General features: G+C 39.6%; 1 protein-coding gene across 2 annotated transcripts in view; it reads left to right on the plus strand.

Moving 5' to 3' along the window:
* The window catches only part of SLC1A7 (solute carrier family 1 member 7), a 57,817-nt gene that overhangs the window by 28,040 nt on the left and 7,231 nt on the right, over positions 1 to 22,546 (plus strand). For both annotated transcript variants that reach the window (XM_075097596.1, XM_075097597.1), the window contains 6 exons: positions 2,483 to 2,525; positions 3,415 to 3,634; positions 7,291 to 7,390; positions 8,993 to 9,226; positions 18,583 to 18,777; positions 21,975 to 22,109. In XM_075097596.1, the coding sequence (XP_074953697.1) occupies positions 2,483 to 2,525; positions 3,415 to 3,634; positions 7,291 to 7,390; positions 8,993 to 9,226; positions 18,583 to 18,777; positions 21,975 to 22,109 (927 nt within the window). The remainder of the gene's footprint in view (positions 1 to 2,482; positions 2,526 to 3,414; positions 3,635 to 7,290; positions 7,391 to 8,992; positions 9,227 to 18,582; positions 18,778 to 21,974; positions 22,110 to 22,546) is intronic.

A 22,546-nucleotide genomic window follows, 5' to 3' on the forward strand; every position in this document is an offset into this window, starting at 1 on the left:
GAATTCCCTTATGAGGCATAAGAAGGCAGTAACCATCTTTTCTCTCCAGTGCTTCCCCCTCCTATAAACATACTCTCCATCTTTCCCAGGTCCAGCTCCATCCAGCTGTTCTTCAGTTAGTCCCCTGTGTCAGCCAAGGCCCTGGGGCTCAGGCAGAAGGTTGTGTCTGCATCCGATAGGAAAGCAATGCACAGCTGGCTGTTGTCTGTCTCTTACTTTGGCTACGGATTTGATATTTGAATAAGAGAATCATGAGCTTTATGGATGATTTGCAGAGATAACCCGGTGCCTTGTACTGTTGTTACCAGAGCGAAAGCTCTGTTGATGGCAGCACAGCACTGGGACGTACAGCACTGCTTACAATAGTGTAGTGAGTGTTGTTCATCACTAGGCACATCACTACACAGTGTCTTAAGCTAAATCGCTCCAGTTAAATGAACGTATGTGCAAAGAGACTGTGTTAACTAACCTTGCCAACATGATGATTTCATTATATGGCCAAAGCTGCTGTCCTCTGCTATCACACCCCTGTAGCGCACAGCCATCATCATACCTGGTGCTCTTAAGCAGGGTAGGTAAAATGGAAGGAGATGTTGCAGTCATCCCGCAGGAATGCCAGGTAGCAGATCAGGCTGCAAGCAGTAGGTAAACTGAAGTCTCGTAACTGCACTGAGGCAAGGAAAGGCCAGAACAGCTAAAGAAGAGTAACTAAAGTGCTGCACATCAACCTTGTATCTTGCCTGGTAGTTACTTGTCTGTGTAATACCAGGTTACTCTAAAGAAACAGCCTTACCAAAATGACCAATGATGCCTTTATGTGGCTTGTCTGCTTCACACAGCAGGCCAACAAAACACCCTCATTTTCAATCTTCTATTTCAATCATTAAACAGTACTACTACCCTTTAATTAAAATTCTTCTCCCTTTGCTCTACCCTGAAATGGGTAATTAATTATCTCTTTGTAGAAATTGCTCTTAGTTGCCTGATGCTACCGAAACAGATTCTACCTCATAATTTTAAGTATGACCATAATGTCACATTATGTTCTCTTAAAATAGCAATAAAATTGTTTTTTCTAAGCCAGTGCTGCACAGCTTGCTCTTGCTGCAACTCCATTAGCTGCAGGCATATGCTGCTGCTGCAAAGAGGAAAGCAGGTCTGGAAAATGTCTCAGTTCAGTATGCATTTAGCTGTTCATATATATAACAATTCTCTTTGGAATGAGAATGGGCTTTTCACATATATTTAGATGTTGTCATGTCTTGGAGCTTGAGCAGGACTTTGAATAAAAAGGCTTTTGGTAAGAGAATTCAGGAGTTTCTCCTTGATTAAATATATGTATATGAAAGCATATAATTGGGTCATAGGCTGTCACTGTCTTCTGCCTCTAGGTTTAGAAGCCTTGGGCTGAAAATAAATCAGTTCTGAAAATGATCCTCAAATCTTCATTCCCAAATGCTGCATGGAAATATATGACTTCTTAGCTTTTTTGCCCAAATACACTATGATTCCTCCTTGAAGCCAGTAGAGGGTGTGCTCTCCATTTCATATTAGGATTGAATGTCTTTCTGCAAAGTAGTATCTAGCTCAAATTGAAGTTATCAATTAGCTTCAGGTATTATTGGGTGAAATGTTATGGACTGAGATACACAGCAAGTCAGGAAAGATGACAACAGGAGATGCTTTTTGAATTAAAAAAATCGATCAATCTCACTGCAGATCTCACAGTATATGGTCATTGTCTTCCTCTGTAGCTCAGCTATAAGCAAAGATGAAGCTTTGGACTCACTTCAGACTCTTGTTCTGAAGTCTCAGAGCCATATTAAAAAAAAATTTAGCAGAGACTGTACAGCTCTAATCTCAAGTCTTTTAGACAGGAATGAGATCCTCTTTTTGAAAAGAAAACTCTTCTTGACCAAACCACTGCAAAGTCTACATCACTTGTAATTTTAGTGATGAAAGCATATCAGGAGGTCTTACAGCTTATGAGTCATCTCACAGGAATACTTAGAAGTCCCAAAGTAGATTACAGAATCCAGGGGTCTCAGGAATACTTCCCTGAACACTGACTCTGTCTTTAACAGCTCATTATCTAAGTAAGAAAGACAAAATATGCGATAAAGGAATGTTCTTCTCCCCAGTTAGCAGATGGGGAAGGGAATGATAGCAATTATGTTGCCCAGTTACAACATGAAGACTGTGGCAGAGCCATAAATTGAAACTAGAGCTCCTGGGTCTCACTCCAGATATGTAGAAGCAAGGCCCAAAACTTTAATTCTGTGGAACTGTCTTTCTGTTGACCCTTGGTCACTCAGGTACAGCTGTATGGCATAAGTTGGAGAGAGTGGTAGTCCTCTGCACCTGTCCATTCCTTGCTCTCTAGGAGGTTAAATAACTAATTTATCATGGGAAATCCCAGACACAGTAAACAGAAGTTGTTTTCAGTTCCATATAAATAATTCTTTTATTTATTCATTTTCAGGAACATGTTTCCAGCCAATCTTGTTGAGGCCACATTCAAGCAGGTAAGTGGCTATATTCCTCTTACCATGAATGAGAGATGAGCCAGCATCACATAAAACATGTATCTTTGTAAAACAGAATCCAGATTCAGACATTACATATTACTGCAGATACTGTTAGTACCTTCAGCATTTAAGAATTAATGAGTCCTTTTCCCTTAGCCTCAGCAGCCTTGGTATCTGAAGGCAAACCAAACAACCATAAAACGCACAGTGTGACTGGAGGATAGACATGCACACCTATGTCAGCTCCACCTCCACCTGAGGCCAGATCTTTGAGGACTTTGAGAAGGGTGCTGTAGGGAAGCAGAACAACTTACCGGCCTAGAGCATGGATTCTCCTACCACAGGTCTGCAGACACAGAATAGCTGGAGTCTCTTTAAGACCACACAGTAACACCCCACAAAGGAAGAACGGAATACCATGTCCAATTAAAGCAAAAAATTTAATGTGTTCAGGAAGAATCTAATTACCTAGTTTGGAATTTGGCCAGAAAACCTAATCTAAAAGTTCTGAGTGAACAAGAGGCATGGCTATGTTTATTTCACCTGGGGGAATATTTCATAGAACCTCACCTCTGGTGAGACAGAGAGAAGGGCACTCAGAACCTATAAGGAGTCATTCCTGATTATGTCTCAGAGGAAAGTAGCTCTATCAGGAGGTTATGTGCTTGCTGCACAAAGATCTGTTTATGGGAAACTCTGATTTTATTATGCCTTTCCAAAAATTCAACTGGTTTTACAGATTTTAGCATAGGGACAGGAGTTATCATTCTTCTTTTCATTCTTGTCCCTTTAACGTGCAGCCTGGTTGAAAGAGAGCACTTAGGAGGTCTCTCATTAAACTATTAATACCTGCTGGGATGTTATAATGAAACCTATTTTCTTTCAGTATCGCACCAAGAGTATTCCCATCATTAAATCTAACAAAGCATCATCGGAAAGCACCACTCGTCGCATTATAATATATGGAGTCCAGGATGAGAATGGATCCAATGTCCAGAATTTTGCCTTGGATATCACTCCCCCTCCTGAAGTGATTTACAAGTCAGAACCAGGCACCAGTGATGGCATGAATGTGCTAGGGATTGTGATATTCTCTGCCACAATGGGTAGGTTTCAGACATGTTTGTTTTGTAATAATCCAAGATCCATTTAAAAGAAAAAGATAGAGGTTGGGTCATTTGGTTTCTTGATTAATGTTTTTTAATTGCTTCTATCTAAACTTTGTGGTGAAAAAGGCAAGACTGCTACAGAGCTGTTCTCTCAACCTTTCAAAGATAAATCTTCAATATCCTTGATGACTTTTGTTCCATGCAGTTCTGTTTTCTGTGCAAGCACTTGCATTCTTTTTGTTCTAATTTTTCTGGATTACTTTGAGCTTTTATTTATGAACCATTTTTTCCTGACTCTACAAAACACTAATACAGTGTGGTCAGAGGAGGTAGGAATTACTATACCAGGTCAGACCCATGGCCCCTCTGCCAATATTCTGTTTCACTCTCTGGACAGTAACAAAAATCCCAAAGTTACAAGAAATTCTGAAATAAAGTCTGTAGCAGACTTCCTTTCCAAAGCCCAAGAAGTTAGTACACTTCTAATGCCCAGAACTCCAGGTGTTGTATTACAGGAATAAAGAACTTCCCACACTGCTCTTGGTTCAGGGGGCATCAGGCTGAGGCAAGCCCCACTCTCATGGCTGGCCATTTCACCCCTGCAGCTAGCAGTCCAAGCAAAACCTGCTCCCAGACCAACTCCTTGGCTGATATTCCCCTCAGCAGGCAGAAAATTACTTTAGCTCTGGAACTTGCCCTGTATGTTGTTCTTACCCGTTCTTAGTCACGTATTACCACAATTAGTGTAGAATATAAATGTTACTGTAAGAACCCAACTCAGATAACAAGTCTCAGTGATACCTTGAGTAAGTGAGCTACAAGGGCATATTGTTTTATCAGTTTTAAATCTATGGATCTTCTTTTTGATTGAAGCTTCTGGATTTTAGTTTTGCCATCCTGCAATGCTGATAGTTATATACCATCCAGTAGCTTATCACAGTGGACTCTTAAGAGCTTCTATCTGGCTAATTTATTCAGTTTAACTTGCTGGAGGAACTAACTGGTGCCATGTGTGTTATATTATGTTTGTGGATTTGGAAGAGAGAATTTAAACAAACCTGTCCCAGTTAATCATAAAGTTCTGATGATTTTTACAAGAAAATGCTGATCAAATTTTCCTTATCTAAATTTATTCTTGCAAGTTAATCTGGTCAGCACAGGTAGTTCCATAAAACATCTTTGACTGTATTTATTATATTATGGTTCATACCAGCACAAGGGGTCAAAAATCAAGCCTGGCATTAGCAGATTTGTCTCTTTTTTTTTAGTTTCTCCAGTGGGTGGTATGCCATGTGCAGCACTGCTGGAAACTGGCTGTTTGTAGTATTTTATAGTCAATTCTCAAAGTCAATGTCAGAGCGAACACTATTCCAGTCAAGAAGTGTTGGATATGAATGAATTAATTACTTGTGCTTATTAGGACCAAGGGCAATTGTATACTTCTGAGCACAGAAGATCATTCATTGTCTTCCCAGAACTGAATGTATTACTTTCACCATGCCCCTAAGTCATCCTGGCCTGGGGCTCAAGAGATGGAAGCTGAGAGCTGGTTTCTTCCTGGCTGTCATACAGAAAATGTACTGCTGGTACTGCCACATACAGCATAGTCACAGCTGCTGGGTCACCTGTGACTGTATCAATCACAAACAAACCTGTGACACTAAACCCTCAAAGCTTGTCATCTACTGGTGACTATTTCAGCCTGTTGTTTTGGACAAAGGATGTTGTAGCCAAGCATTTATCACCGCCTTCAGCTTTCTGCACCCTCCAAAAAATGGAAGCAATGAAACAGGAGACATGTGGCTTGAATCTCTATGAAAGAAGAGCATCCTTGCAAAGTTTTTATTTATTGCAAAAGAATGTATACAGGCCTTGGTGCTTGGCACAGTTTTGCTCACTTTGGCTCAGTCTTATTTGCCCAAAGATCTTTTTACACCACTTTGGCATAGAAAAACAGCATTAGGGTGGGTATGAGTTCTTATTACTGCCTTGCTGCTGGGCTCAGCTGTGATTAGCTATACTACCTCTTGTCACACAGTGTGCAGGAATTGCTGTTAGAGATTATGACAAGTAGCTAAGAGTTGAGTCATCTGCTCTTTTTTTCTTGGAGGTGTACACATTATTTATTCATTACAAGGGAAGTGTTTGCACTGAAATGGAACTTGGTACATCAGGGCTGCAGACAGGAGGACCCCCAGTCCTGCCCACTCCCCTGTCTGTCCCCACCAATAGCCACATGCTTAGGTAGGACAGTGTTTTAAAGAGCAAATTAAAGTTATTCCTGTAAAATAAGAGAAAGTGTTACTTCTTTTTTGCATTATACAGAATTAGAAGTTCAGAATCCTATAAAACTGCCACCAACCAGGCTAAAAAAGCCGCACTATATTTCATGTCCTGTTACCAAAGATGAGCAACAAGCTTAATAAAAAAGTGTTGTTTTCTGACCTAAAAGTTACAGTTTAGATGAATATTAACAGGCTTATAAACCCACATCTTGAAAGCACTGTTATTGTGAAATCCCTGGATAAAACAGCTGAAAGCCTCCCTCCCTGTCTCGGGAGGGGATTGTCCTGGAAGCGGTGCTGCCTGAGACCTGGTTCACAAGTGCAGATGTGGTTTCTGAGGGACACAGCCCAGGCTCCAGCTCAAACCAAGTACACTGCATATCCAGAGCAAGTGGCAGCATGCACCCCATTCATAGCCCCCTGCTTCCTTATGAAACCCCTTCAAAGGCAGTCTTGGTGCAGCTAGCTTTTGAAGTGCTTCCTTGAGCAATTAACTCAATCACTTATAATCCTTCCAGGGAGTGATGGGAGAAAATTAATAAAATAGGAAAATTATGTCTATTTATATGCATTATTGGAAACTAAAACTGTCTGGAGAATATATGGTTAGATGACATATCCCAGAGTTGTATTCTATTCCTTTCTGAGCACTGGGTGCACATAAATGAGATTTCTTTTCTTTCTCCTTCACTGGTTAGTCTGTATAGCAGTTTGGCCTTTCTTCACAGGAACTTGCATTTTGTTATCTCCTCAAGTTTGCAAAGCCTGACTGATTATGAGGGTTCGTTGTTATTATGTAGGCACATATCTACTAAAAATAGGATGGACGCCCCCCATATTACCTTCCCGTTAGCAGAACAAACCTCAATACTGACTTTACCCCAGGAGTCTCAGGGATGCTGCCCAGTTATACACAGTGCACAGCAGTAAGGCAGACTGCAGGCAGAAATAGCTTCATTCATCAGAAAAATGTTTTTCAGTTTGTCTTCTGTGGATCCCTCAGAGCAGGTAAATCCTTCTCAGGGCTCTATGCAAGATAGTTAAGTAAACAGGCTTGCTACCAGGGGGGCTAAATCTACAGCACAAAAGTACATCCACAGGGAAACTTTCTGGGAACTGCAAACAAAAAAACACTCAGCTAGGGGAGAGAGCCCTGTATGGAGACAAAGCACAAGGCTGTGGCCAGGCTCCCCTACGCTCTCGTTGTGTTTGTGTAAGGTGAGGTTTTCAGGTAGCATGTCTGTTTCAACAGCACAAAGGTCCAGTCATCTCCCACTTAGTTCACTCTGAATTACAGCAGGGAGGGAAAGCGGTGGGGATTTGCATGAAGGCATCTGAGAAATTGAACCTGAATGCCTTTGTTTGCAGGTATAATGTTGGGAAGAATGGGGAACAGTGGTGTTCCTTTGGTCAGCTTTTGCCAGTGTTTAAATGAATCTGTCATGAAGATAGTGGCAGTTGCTGTTTGGTAAGTAACTGTTCTAGTAAGAAAAACAATATTTTTTTAAAACAGTAAGAAAAATCAACAGAAGAGGATGCACAGAAATGCCATAAACTTCTTTCTAGGGAAATAAATGAGGGTGTGCAATCCTTAGCTTTGCAGGGCCTCAGCATCTGAAGGAAACATACACACATATCCTGTCCCTGGCTTGTACTGTCATTTTGACAGAGGCATCCTATATATTGCTCACAAATAATGAAACACGGTATAGCTACATGGATGTGTGCTGTATGCACTTAGGAGCACTGTGACTCCTCAGACAAGCCAAGAGCAGTTATAAGACATCCAGCCCACATAAGGGAGAAGCCTGCTGAGATCCTTGAGCTGGTACTTCCATCCCTTACAGCACTGCTTAGCTAGAAATACTAGCCTGGCTTCACCTTGCTCAGGAGAGGGCTGGGCTCTTGTGCTGACGTGACTGTACTGTTGTTAGCATGGTTGCTGCTAGCTTGGCTATCTTTGCACTGAACAGCACAGTGAAGATGATATACTCAGAGTGCTTGCCACTAGGGTTGTCTCCAAGTCAATAAAATAGTCCTCAATGAACCATCCTAGGACATGTCACTTAGGAAAAGCCTTCAGAGCAATCCTAAATTACATTGAGAGACAGCTAGACCTGCCAACCCACCTGCCCCAAAGATCAGAGAAATAGTAGGTGACTGCCAACAGCAAACACTATTCACTCAGCGTCTTCCCCACCCTTCAGAAGGTCCCGCAATGTGGTTAAGCCCGATGGGGGAGGGATCCCACTACCAGCCCTCAGCCTTTGTTTCCTTCTACCTGGTCCAGTCTGACTGAGCTGGGTCAGGGAATGATCACTAGGTTAGATGGGTCCAAGGGGGTAGTAATTTCCAGAAGGATGAGGGGGAAGTGCCAAGTTTCTAAAGATGGCACAGCTGCCAGTGGAAGATGGCTTGATGCCCCCATATTTTATTTTTCTTTTAATCTTAAACTCTTTCAGCACCCATGGCTTTATGTCTAGCCATGCACAGAAGCACAACAGTTTTGATAAAGCGCCTATCCCACATCCAGTCCAGGGGAAGTTCAGAAACTAATGAATCTTCTGCCTGTCTATCTGCCCTGAATCAAATTCCAAGGCAGTCCAAGAGCATGTCGAATGCATATTGGTTTTTGTCCTATGTCTTCCAAAGGCAACATAAACATTTACTTAACAGCGTCCAACTAAAATCCATGAACAGTCACACAAGCACAAGCACATGAGCAGAGCTTAGGATTCATTCCCCCTCACCCCAGTGAATGACCTGCCTTAAGCTAAAAAGTCAGAGTGCCTTCAGAACGAAAACATTTTAAAGTCATTCCTGACCAGCACTGTAACCTCAGCTGTGCTGAGGAGTACCCGACATAAAAGTGTTTAGCCCAGTGCTTTGGGCACATTCCTCAAGTGTGAGATGAGGGGCTTAGTCTGATAAAACAACTGAACTCAGCTGTGTTGCTTCCAGATGGGTTGCTGTTACTGGACTGCTGCTGAAAGTACAAGGCTTTCCCATCTCATACTGTTTGATGGAAGTGAGCTATCTCCTAATAATGACTGTCTTTCTTTTTGCTCAGGTATTTTCCATTTGGAATTGTGTTCCTAATTGCTGGTAAAATCTTAGAAATGGATGACCCTTCAGCCATTGGGAAGAAACTGGGTTTCTATGCCATTACGGTGGTTTGCGGCTTAGTGGTACATGGGCTGTTTATTCTGCCAATGATGTACTTCTTTATCACCAAGAAGAATCCCATTGTCTTCATCAGAGGGATTCTTCAAGCCTTGCTCATTGCTCTGGCCACATCCTCCAGGTATAATAAAGTTTCTAGACAGATGCAATAAAATACTTGCTAGATCCTTACTACAGCTTTCTCTTGGGAACACACTATAGCTGTACTGGAGCAGATATATTTGTATCTGAACAATGGCCTCTGTCCAATTCACTGGTATATTTGTAAAAGATGTGTCTCTCAACATTTGGAAGTTACGTGTGGGAGTCATTTGACAGTAATATTTGTCACATTGTTTTCCCTCAGTTTAAAAATATTGGACAAAATTGTTTTTTCTTAGAGGACTAGAAAGGAAATAAGGGTATTTTTCCATAAAAAATTGCACTTTCACAAAGTTAATATATATAAGGGATACACAGTTTGTCCAGACTTCATTTTTTATATTATTGGAGACCCTCCTAGTTCGGTCATATGAAAATGTTTTACCCTTTCTACTCATGTTAGCCTTTGTTTCTTGGTACATGAAGAAGAGACTGTGGTTGCAAGCTATTGTCCAGTACTAGGAAAGTATTTAGCTGTTCTGCTCAAGGAATAATAGTTTTTGCATGCCTTTTAGGGCGAATGTACAATGAGTTTTAACCATAGCTGAACAAAGATACAGTGAAAATGGGAAACAGCTTGTGAACTGGTTATGAAAATTACTCCCAACACAGATAGACTGGTTTGTGAGAAGAGCTTGAAAGGGCTGGAATTGACTTGCATGGAGTGGAGACAAGAATGACAACTAAAATAACATCTCTGAGTAGCTGATATAATGAAAACACTGTTTCATGGCATCTGTGGCTGGAGGCTTGTTACTCTGAAGTAACAAGAGCAGCTATACCTGCCACGCTTCTGCAGTAATTAAAGCCACAGTACAAGCAGAAAATGCCAGGTAAATCGGTCTCTGTAGCACGTCTTACATATTTATTATTTCTACTGTCAGCTGTAAAGGAAGAGAGCTAAAAAAAGGAAAATATACCTTTCTTTTAACTAATTTTTGCTTTTAGATTTTTTTTAAGTTGTTATTGCTGTTTTACAGAGAGACTGGAAAATACTAAATTCTTATCCAGGTTTTGAAATTATGACAGCTAGTGACAAATGCCTACCTACCTCTACCTAATTTACACTTCAAATTAGTAGTTAGTACAAAATCAATGATAAATTGGGAACATTTATTTATAAAAAAAACATAATGAGAAATTAAAAGGCTTTATTAACCCCAAAATATTTATTCTAATTAACAATAATCACTGAGGAGTGCTTCATCTAGTTATACTTAAATACTGATTCCTTATAACAATTTCTGTATTAAGTTGAGCTCTGATGAGTAATATATCTTTTCAGGGCTTCAGTATTGTACCAGCTTCTTATCCCTTGTGCATCTAATCTCACTTTTCTCCATAATTTCCCAAGTTCCTTGAGGAAGAATTCACATAATCTCTCCTACAATGGAGTGACCCACTTAGCAATAAAGTGCATTTGTAATTGGTGGGATTACAGAAGGAAAAGGCAGGAATGACATAGAGATAAAAAGTTCTGGGAAAACAGTCAAACAAATATCGATTTAAATAACTTCTTTTTAATTGTCTAATAAGGGCCGTTATGTAATCAGTGCATGTGGCTTTGCACAGGGCACCACCACTGATAAATAATGATGTGATTTTTGCAGAATTCTGGAAATCTTCTGCGAATTATCTAAGCAAATAAATACACAGAGAAGTAACAATGTGAATTCCCTGAACCCAGAATAGTTTATGTCATTCATTTTTGCTATAAACTTCTGCAAAGCTTATTTTCATTGCAAAATACTGCTTTGCAATGCAGTAATTACCATTAATGCCAAAAGAGAAATAATCTGTATTTTACTGAAGGGACAATGAAAAAGAGAAAACTTAAGTTGTAGTAGACCTGTACCAGACTTGAGAAAAGAGCCTAAAACTTTTATCCCCGGGTCATTAGCCTAATTAGACTCATCATAGTTCTAGTGAGGTCCAATAAGGTAATTTGGGGCAGGAAGGTCAGATGCAGATGGCCGTTGCTCTTGTGAACATATGTACAGTATATTCAGGAGAAGCAGAGCAGAGTAAGCAGGTAGGAGTAAGCAGAGCAGAAGGAATGTAGAGGAATTAAAATAAAGGAGAGGAGGGAATCATTATTTCAGTATAGTTGGAAGGTATTGGCTTTTCACTGTGTTTCATTTTACAAGGTGTTTTATATATAACAGTTTGCTCAAAAATTACCTATAAAGAGCAACATACTGTGAAATACAAAGTCAAGAAAAAATTATGTTCTGAGTGGTGTTTTCTACTTTAATTAGGCTTAAATAATTAAAGCAATTGTTTTATTAGGATGTAAAAGGTTTGTAGCTTGAGATGTTGTCACATCACCTGATTCAAGTAAGATGCTAATTTTGCACTCAAAGATGTTAGTGTTGGAAAAGGCTCATCAGGTTCACATTTGACACACTTGACTATCTGCCCTGCTTCTGTAAGAATTCTGTTTCTGAAGAACATTATTGCTGACAACTCAGGTTTTTTAATCTGTGCCATTCCATTAATTCTCTTTTTCTAGAAAAAGAGAATTTTTCTTAAAAGTCTAATCTGTTCTTTTTTCTTTTTAGATAAAAAAAGAGAAAATTTTGTTCTTCATTCTACCTTTAGCATCTATAGAAGCGTTTGTCCTTTTCTCTTCTTTTCTATTAATAAGCAACAAAAATAACCAACTTTTCACCAGTATAAATCCCTTTATCAAAGGAGGTTTAATCAAGACTTAATCGAGACTTAGAAGATCATTATATATTCCACCATTTTTAAAAACAGATTACTTATTATTCCCTGTTTTGTATCAGCATTGCATTTTGATTTTATAGCCAATTTATTAGTCCTTACTAGTCTGGAAACTTTCAGGGCTTGTGCTTGTTTCATCATTGGATCTCATCTCCTTACTGTGTCTCTAGCTCTGAGAATGTCAAGCCACTTTACAATCATGAAGGGCCCTCTTTGCAGTTCATAATATATGCAGGCCCAGATTACCATTCAAGGTTAGGAGTGTTCCAATGCCAATATCATCAATCATAGTAATAAAACAAAAAGTCAGACATGATATGTAGTAATCAAAATACACAACCAGATCTACAAAGGTATGCAGGCATTTTGATTCCCCTGTTTTATATGAGTGCCTAAGTTATATTAATACTTGGAGAAAGTCCAACAATGGTTGGTTTGAGAATTTTTAGATCACTTCTTTTTTTTCTCAGTTACTTGCAGAAGCATAAGGCAAGAACATGAACACTCTAGGAAATGTGAAAGCAAAAAAAGAATTGCATATTACAGTGACTGTCATTTCAAAGCTTAACTTTTAGGCAACTTTCAACCATGTAGGATGCCTGTGATTCATCTAGGAACTCAGCTTCTAGAAAAAAAGCCCCCAAAACCAATGTGGTAAGGAGAGCTAGGCAGGCATCAGGCATAGCTATAAAGCAAAATTCTCAACCTACAGAACTGGTGAGAGAGAGTGTCTGTCTCTGCTGAGTCTTTCCAAGGTAAACCAATCCGTACTTAAGGTTTTCTCTGGCCCCATTTCTTTACCCCAAGCTGACGTGAGAGTGCCCACCGACAGCAGGGAATGAATGGGCAATTCAGCTTTCCCTTAAACCTGCACTGACTTTGACTTTCCTGGGCTCTGACTCCCAGGAGAAAGACCATCTCCTAGGGATATTGAGTATTCAAGATAGCACTGTCTTCCCTTCCACTGTGCAAGGAATAATTAGATATTTATAGGGCCAGAGAAAGTATAGTTCAGGATCAGAGCTCTGGCACCAGCTGGCAGCTCAGCCTGTCAAGAATCACCAGCAGGACTCGCTACCAGAAGAGATTTAGTATCTTTATTGTCAGAAGATAATGTACCACCAAATTTAAAGTGAGTCCTGAGGAAAGGCTCTGAACTTACAGATTTGGGGCTTGGACATGTTTGACAGATTCAGCTCTATTTGCCCCTTCTTACCAGTATGTATATTTTGCAAATCCAACACAGGCCCAACATGGTTTATAATGTCTTTCTGCTCAAATAGCAGTGCCTTGTCTAGAGATAGCTGAACTTTTCACCTTCGTTACACTGAAAGGAATGGATACTGCACATAACTGAGCTGTTGCCAAAAGAACATGCACAAATAATTGGGGCTGGACAGGAGAGCTGCTTCTCCTGACAGTCAACACATCTGCATTTGGTTAAATAATACTTGCCACAGGGGCATTATATAACACTCATAATGCGGGTATTGGATTTTCAGATAGTCTTAGAGGGGAACAAAGAGTTGGTTTTAAGCGTACTGGTGTGTTTCTTGCAGATGTTTCTGTGTCAGTTTATGTCTATATCTAAAGATAGTAAGAAAGCCACAGATTGGTGTCCTGATATTCATTCCAGCTAATCTGCACCTGTGGAGAGCTTTCTTTTAGCTCAAAAAGTCAAACTGCAAGAATCAAAAACAATACCATGTACAAAACCCAAGAATGTAACACAAGGGAACTTGAAAGCCACTAACCAGCTGACCCATGGCAATGATTTTACTGATTCTGAACATTATTTCAATCCATTTCCCTTTAGCAAAAGGTTCTACACCCCATTCTTAGTCCCTTTATATTTCTTCAGAAATCCCGATCATAGCAATATTTTGGTTTGCACAGACATTACTGGAGAGGCATGAACAGAGAAGAAGATCTCTTATTCCTTTGGTGCATCATTTAGGACACAATGAACTCAATCCCTACAACTATCACCAAGTCCCTGCACCAGTCACCTGGCCAGCCAGCCCCTGAAGCCAATCCCTTGGCCCCAGTAAGGTCTGGCTTTGGCAATAGGCACCCACAGTGATGTACATGGCTCCTCTTTACCATATCAGTAAGGTGTGTACAGCGCATGCTGTCATTGCCCACCTTGCCCTGCTCTGTGGTGGTCAGGCCACATAGCTGTGGATTTCCAACTTGCTGCTTTCTCCCCCTGGCGTCACCCCTCATCTTGACACCTCTTACTGTATTGAAAAAGCAGTATTTGACCTACAGGCAAAATTCTTCTTGATTTTAGCTTTCCTCATTCCAATGGCATGAGGGAATTTTATTTTTCTAGGTCATCTTTCCATATAATTAATGAATTAATGCAGCATCTTCTCAGTGGTACATCCCATCAAAAGATGCAATTTTCATCTTCTTTGAAGACAACAGATAAAACATGAGTTTTTCAAGGTTTTGCTGCTTATGAAACACTGACATCTTGGCCACTGCACAATGTAAATTAAAGGCAGATTTAGCAAAAGGGAGATGAGATCAGTTTGTTGATTTTTTGGAGCAAATATCAAAATGTATTTGAATGATAAGATAAACAGAGCAGGCTGAACAGCTGTTCTTCCACGGTGACTAGCTGTCTTTGTGTCTGACACTAGTAAGAGCTTGGCCTGATCCAGCATTAGCTTATGCTCAGTCTCTGCAGCTGCAGCATTTTATCCCAAAATAGAGATAAGACCCTGAAAATATATTTTTAATTGTTGGAGTTAGTGGTGAGCAAAGATACCTCTCCTCTTAGCTGAAAGCTTTAGGACAGTTTTTAAAAGACTTAACAAATTAAGATCAGTGGTTTAGAACATTTTTTCCTCCTAATAAATGTTACATGTCATGCTTCCATGTTACTGCTCTACTGTTTAACACTGGATAAAGCAGCTTTCAAGAAAACAAACTTCACCTAATTTAACTGGAAAGAGAAATTAAAGTATTTATCTGAGAATGTTTTTTTTCTTTAGCCATTGAAATTATATATTGATATAACTTAAAAATGACAGTAGGAACATTTTTTTTCTTTGCCACTTGTAAATAACCAACAGCCAAAGCCTTAAATGAAACATATTTTCTGATATGTGCCAGATCATACATTATGAGTAAAAAAGAATCATTATTGAACAGGACAACCTCTCCTAGGATACTCCACATAACTTTTGTCACTTGTATTCAGGAAATGTTCATTCAGATTGAAACAGGTGCCAAAAGAGTAATCACGGATGTAAAGTAGCAATCTTGCAAGAGCAGGCTTTAAAAAGTCTAATTGGGCCAATCCAGGCTGAGAGGGGACAAAAATGATTTCTAACAATATGTGTTGTAATAGCTAGACTGATTTGTGCAAGGAGAAATGTATAAAGCACATAAAAGCCAATTTAGTGTAAACTGAAAAGAGAGCTAGATCATAAGTTAAATTTCTCTTTGGAACAGTGAATTTTGGAAAGCTTTTTAATGGGAATAGTTAGGACAGAAAGTCTACTAGCTCTAAGATGCGGTGTCATAAATTTGAGTGAGACTGTATGTAGTAGTTGCCTGTGCTAGGAAGGTACAAGAATCTGTGACCTGGAAATTTGCTTCCTTTCACTACCTTGCACAACGTTTTTCATCATCATTGCACTTACATTCTGCCCATTTTTTTAATTACAATATTTACTAAACAACAAAGTCAACATCTAGTTATGTGCCCCAGGAATTTTACTTCTAACAGAGCAAAATTAAAATGAAAGAAGCACATGACTCTCTGTGAGATAATGCACAAGTTTAAAAGTTGAATTCTTGCAAAAAAGTGTGTCATACATTCCACTTATGACAGTGGCATGGATTTTGCTGGTTGTGCTATTGGTATTATGGGATCATTTTTCACAATCTTTATCACATCTCATCCAAATTGGAGATGTCATTTAGTTAAAATTTGCACATTTCACAGCTCAGCTCTCTGCCCTCAGAACAGGAAGACTTTTAGGTTTAAAATTCTGGCATTTCAAAGTGTGGCCAAGGTGGAAAAGGACTTGGAAGATTACATTTTTCACCTCTTTTTCCCACAAAGAAATGAGACAGGGTTTTGTTACAGAAAAGCCAAATGGGTGAGGAAAGACTCTCTTTAAAAACAAGTAACCCTCCACAACTGAAGCAGCTTCAGGGAAGGAAGACAATGAATAGTAAGTTTAGTATTTGCTTCCTGGCCATGCCTATAGTTGAGAACATCTAGATGGGTTACTGTGGTAGACTGCTCCTAGCTACAGCTACACCAGAGGTTTCAGTTCTACATTATCTGTGAGCCCCAGCCTCACCCTTTTATTTTATGAACATTTTATGGTAAACAAGACATAGAGGATTTCAGTCATTCACAAATGAATGTGTGAAAAATTATAGATATGCCCAAGACAGAACTGACTTCTAATGTGTAGTTTGGTGAGTATGCTTTGATGTGTTTGTTTTTCAAAGTAAATATTGATTAAATATTAGGACTGCCAGAATGAAAAAGTTGAATATACTCCAGTTACCAGAGGTAATCAGATTTCTATTGCTTCCTTGACCTTTCGGTTTATTTGAATACTTAGAGAATTACTTTTGTCCAGATTTTGGTGTCAGTGACTGCCAGTCTGTAGTAAATTATTCACCAGTCAGATTTATAAGGTTATAGACAACAGAGGCGTAGTAATGAAAGCACAGACTTCTCTCGTTCCGTGTGTTTCTATTGCAGGAAGCTACTTTTCCTTTCCAAACGCTGTTACTTTCCTCAAACAACAGCTCGCACAAATACAAAATGACAACTCCTACTCATGGAAATGTTTTGCTAATGCATTCCTGCACACTTGAGGTTATGATTTCAGAGCTTTCAGAATCTCTCTGTGATTTTGTAGGTCACATATAACAACTGAGAAAGAATTTGTAGATCAAATGTGTTATCCTCTGCTGGGAATAGATAACGGTCATTGTAAGATTTAGCTATCAGAGCCACGTTGCTGATGTGAGGCTCACAACACGCAGCAACTGAGCAATCTGAACTGTACAAACTAGTGGAAAGACACCTGTATTTCATGACTCGGAGCATGTTGATCACAAGAGAACACAACATTAAAGACCTTAGTATCATGATACTAATATTTCCCCTTTAATTACTTATTTCTTTAAAGAGGTAACTTTGGAATAATTTTGAAGGAGTTTGCTATTTTACATCTATTTAAATAGTCTCAGATACTGAGCAGTATATTAAAATGAGTATCATAACAAGGAAAATATTTTGCCATTTGTATATTTTCTCCAGTGCTATTGCTTATTTTCCATAACAGACTGGCGTGCCATAAAAAATATCCCCTCACTCTCTTGCATGCAGTTTAATTTCTCATGACATATTAGTGAATGTGACACTTTATGGTAACATGGAGAATGTTACAAAAAGGCTGATAAAATAGAAAGATAAACATGTTTAGGTATGTTACTATTTTAAAATGCATGCATCTTATTGAAAATGAGGAAATTCATGACCAGATAAAATTTAATTAACTGTCTTAGTTAATGAAAACAAAATTAAATTTGTTTTTAAGGCAATATGAAATTGAGCGTTAAAGTTTGGAAGGGGTCAAGCTCATTTTAAAATGGATACCTGTCAAACAGTCTTATACCATTCCACTCCATTCCATACAATTACACACACATACACATTTATATCTCATTTACATATGTACATATGTACACACATGACCTGCAATTATGTGATTGTTATACGATCACACAAGGGACATAGGCAGATCTGTCCCAGACTGGAAATGAGACTGTATATTCCTGAATACAGAAACTTGGTCTGTAGCTTTCATTTTCAGGTGTGCTATTGATAAGATCTTCGCCTAAGCCCTTGCAGAAATAAGCATGAGGTAGGACATTACTGCATTAATGCATTCTGTGGCAAAAGGAGGAGTAGTTTCTTGGTCAGAGCTGTTGCCCACTCGGATTTTTTAGAGTTTAACCCAAGCAGCATTCCAATCTTTTGTAAGCACTCCCACCACTATAATTCATTGCCTAAACTGGTCATCTAATTACTGTCAATATGCAGTGAGAAATGGAACAATCCCTAAGGGCATTTATATACCATTTCCTTGCAGTGAGTTAAGAGCCTTTCTTGCTTTATACTTTTCCTTGGTTTATGGCTACTCTTGCTGTGTAAAAATGGCTTTCTACTTCAGAAGGCTTGGAAGGAAACTTTTTTAGAAACCATGAGTGCACAAGTTTTCAGAGATTTTACTAGTAAGCTGCACAGGGTGTTTCCCCTGTCTTGCATTTGAGTTTACAATGCTGCCTCTGTGGGATTTCTATCCCTTTTCTGAAGAAAGAGGGAAAGAGTGAACAACATTTTTACTTCGGGGAAAGCAAAATGTGCGCTAGCTCTAGCATTTATACATGTAACTTTATCTCCCTCAAGCAAAGGAGTGAGTTACACCTGCATACCAAAGAATGAGAAGCAGTGCTCACATGGTTAGTCTAAAATTTACCCTGCCTGGAGAAGGTTTGCTACAATTTGTTCTATTCCCCAGAATAAAAATAATTCAATACATGCTTCTCTCTGCTGTTTTGCAGCTCAGCCACACTGCCTATCACTTTCAAGTGCTTGTTGGAGAATAACCACGTGGACAGGAGGGTTGCGAGATTTGTGCTGCCTGTGGGAGCCACCATCAATATGGATGGGACAGCTCTCTACGAGGCAGTGGCTGCCATCTTTATTGCACAAGTAAACAACTATGAGCTGGACTTTGGGCAGATTATCACTATAAGGTATAAGCTTCAAATTCCACATGTTGTGATTTGCTTGTCTTGTTGAGTCTGACACTTATGATTCTTGTATGTAGCAATGTTCAGAAAGAAACTCATCTTTGCTATTATCAAAGGATCCATTCCTCATAGGATGGTTATCTTTAAGTAATGCAGAGATCAGGGACTGCACAAAGGGAAATTGCACCGGTACCGTTCAATAGAAGCACATGGACACCAGGAAATGTGTTTCTGTTTAACTGTCTACTTTTTACTTTTAGGCAACCCATTGATCGCTTGGGTTGGAACATTTTACTATTATTGTTGGTGTTTAAAACACCATTTTAAAGGTTATAATTGTTTTCAACTTTAACTCTGGTTTGCATCTTTACATGAGGGGAAAAGGTTAAAAAAAACCACAAAACGCAAACACAAAAAGTCTGATATCAGATAGCAAGGAATAGTGTGTGTTAGGAAGCTCTTTGTTGAACCTTGGAGGAGTAGGGAACAGGGAAGGTGGACAGTCACTACTATCAGGGCAGGTTTTCATGAAGATGTTATATCACTCAGATATTTTTAAAATGTCTTCTCTGCTGCTTGTTAAAGCAAACTTCATAAACAACCATGCTGTCAGTGGGTAAAGAGTGCTATAGCTGCATACTCCATCCTTGAAAGGTCTGTAATGGATCCAAAAGACTAGAAGATCCAGCTGAACAGTCACTGCCAGAATAACTCTAGTGGCTGCCAAAGAATGCCTCAGGGACTGAAACCTGCAGGTTTCTAGCAGGGAACAAATGATTAGAAAAACATTCCTCATAGTCAGAGCCTTGTGCAACATATTTGAGATCTGCTTACCTACCCACCCAGTGACCTCATCACTGCCCCATTTACACTGCTGGGCCTTGCCCATCTTCTACTGGACTTGAAAACCTTCATGACAAAGGAGGAGAGTCCTGAAACTAACCCCAGGTAACAGCTGAGGTTTGCTAATGGGCTTCTGGAAAGATCTGGTTAGACTAGAAGCAGAAGAAATAAGTTGTGCCCATATGAGCTCTTGCTTCAGGATCTCTCTCTGAAAATTATTGGAATAACCCTGTGCTAAAATTTAGTCTTTTGTGATGTTGAATTTGGAGATGTTTTTAGAATGTGGTCCCAAAATATGGCCCAGAGCACAGGCAGACATTTCATACACCTTGAAGTAGAGAATGGTGATTTGAAAAATGAAGGAGGGTGATAGCAAATGGAAAGAAGGTAGGCTTCTCTTAGCAGAACCCCATTTTATCTCTTTATTTTCACTCTCCATGTTAAGTGCTAGTACATAAGGACCAGAAAGAAGTCAAGGCAGTAGAAGGAAAATACAAAGGAAGACTGGAAAAATCCAAGAAAGGAAAAGGAATAAGAAGACTGACTTACAGAAGAAAGGAGTAAATAGGAGATCACAGTGGTTTCAGTACATTGAATATCTGAAGCCAAATTCTAGCTGTATTCTATGGGTCAAACCTGCCCCAGATCTTGATACTTCAGGATCTGGAGATCTGAAATTTAAATATTCCTGAGTGCCAGTGAATTTTTGGCAGGGTGGGGGGGAAGATGTTAGACACATTATCAGTGTACTTTGCTCATAACCTGTAAAAGCCAGGTTGACAGTTTGTGTCAATGTGATTATACAAACCTAGATGTAGCGGAAAAAGAGAGTTAAGATCCTATTCCCATCAGTTGAGCATATTATAGGAAGAAACATCTACGTTAAGGTAAAAATTCAATGGAATAGCAGATGAGCTTGCCTGTACAATCTTAGTTAAACATTCATATTTTTGCGCCCTCTTAAGTTATGAGACTTTCTGAACTGTCTTAGGAGGCAAAAGCAGTCCTAATAAGCTAGCCAGTTTATAACACTAACTGGAGAACCTGTTAATGTTCATTACATTTATCTCCTACTCACCATCTAAGCTTCTGTCCCTTCCTTTCTGTCTACTCTGCCTATTACGATGCTACTAGGATGTTACAGAAGTGTATAGTATATGCTATGCTGTATGCTATATATACACATACATACATATATGCTAACTCTTGTAGTTTTAAATCTTTCTCATTCCCCATCACACCCACATGCAAATGTATTTTTTGTTATTGCAGAAAAGGGATGTAGTTATAAATACTGAGATGCTGCTCTACTGGTACACTGTGAGCAAGATAATGGATATCTCTGTGTCTCAGTTTCCATATGGGTGAATACTGTTACCCTCATTTTCCATCACAGGAGGCTGATGAGACTTAACTGCTTGCCAAAAGCTCTGAAATTCTGGATTGATTAATGCAGTGGATTATCAGTGTATATGCTTTATGTCATCCTTTTACAATTGTCAACATTCATTTTTCGTCTTTCTGCTGGATGGTCTAGCTCTTCAAAGTAGCCAGATGGGCAGAAATTAATATATCCATTAACTTTTGCTCCTGGAAAAAGGAGTGAAATCCTTCCTTTTTAGGAAAATAGCATTATGAAAAAAAATGTTAAGCCTGCCAGGTCCACTCTTGCCCTGGTCTCCCATTCATTTCTGCTTGCCTGGTTGAAAAGAGAGTGTGAAGGTCAAGTAAAAATACTTTCCAGAATCTGAAGAGGTACAGTCACATTCACACTTGCTTCATATTTAGATCCAAGTATGCAAAGCCATGTGCTATGCAAGGACTTCACCCTTGGCCCAGCCTCTTTACCCTTGGCCTAGTCTCTTTGAAATGGATTGACATTAAAGGCCCTAGCCACAGCCAGCCGCAGATTTGCCTGGCACAGGAACTGCCAATGATGACTCAGAGATGTCTGCTGCGAGCTCTGCTGCCAAGGGTGAAGCAGTGACGAGGAGTGCTGGCAGATTCATGGCACACAGCACTGCATGGTGCCATGAACAATGAGAAGCTGACATAACTCAGAGAAGCCCACAGCCTAGCCTCCCCTCTTTCTCTGCCCTTGTGATATTAAGAGATAACAAAACTGCCGCACCAGTGCCAAGGCTGCAAAGGTAGAGGGTGGGAATTTAGCACTGGGCAGACAGTTTGGCCTGTTCTTGCCCTCTGACCTGGCTTCTGTCCACAAAACACTGGCACTCTGCGCAGTGGCTTGTATAAGAAGGATTATGGTTTAGGAAAGCTCCTGTAGAAACATTGTGTAGTTTCTTGCAGAGCAACCTATCACTGGAAAAGCTTATGCCTTTCTTTCTTTGTTGAAGTATTACAGCAACAGCTGCAAGCATAGGTGCTGCAGGCATCCCGCAAGCTGGCCTGGTGACAATGGTTATTGTTCTGACCTCAGTTGGGCTCCCAACAGACGACATCACGTTGATTATTGCTGTTGACTGGGCACTGTAAGTAACATTAAGCTTTTCAGATTTTCAGTGTGGCAACATTGCTAAAAAGGCAAATGGTCTCCAGGGGTATAGTAATATAAACACACATGAAAGCCATGGGAAGTAATTATTTTGCTTGAAATGGTGCTAATGTGGCCTCAGATTAAATACTCTGCTGAAGCAGGCATTATATTGAAAAAAAAAAACATAGACAAATGAGAGAGAGTCCAGATGAGACTTGGACAATATGACCTACATGGAAAGGCAGAAGAAGAAGAGTATGCTTAGTCTAAAACCAGAGCAGGCTGAAAGCAGTCACTACAGCAGTTTCTGATATAGATAATATTATCCTGAAGAGGACAGTGATCAATTGCTCTTCACATTCACAGGGAGGGAGGATAAAGAAGTAGACCAAAGTAACTAGCTTAAGTCAGATCACAGGAAAACTTAAGGAT

This window comes from Phalacrocorax aristotelis, chromosome 6 (assembly GCF_949628215.1).
Source record: "Phalacrocorax aristotelis chromosome 6, bGulAri2.1, whole genome shotgun sequence".
Taxonomy (NCBI): domain Eukaryota; kingdom Metazoa; phylum Chordata; class Aves; order Suliformes; family Phalacrocoracidae; genus Phalacrocorax; species Phalacrocorax aristotelis.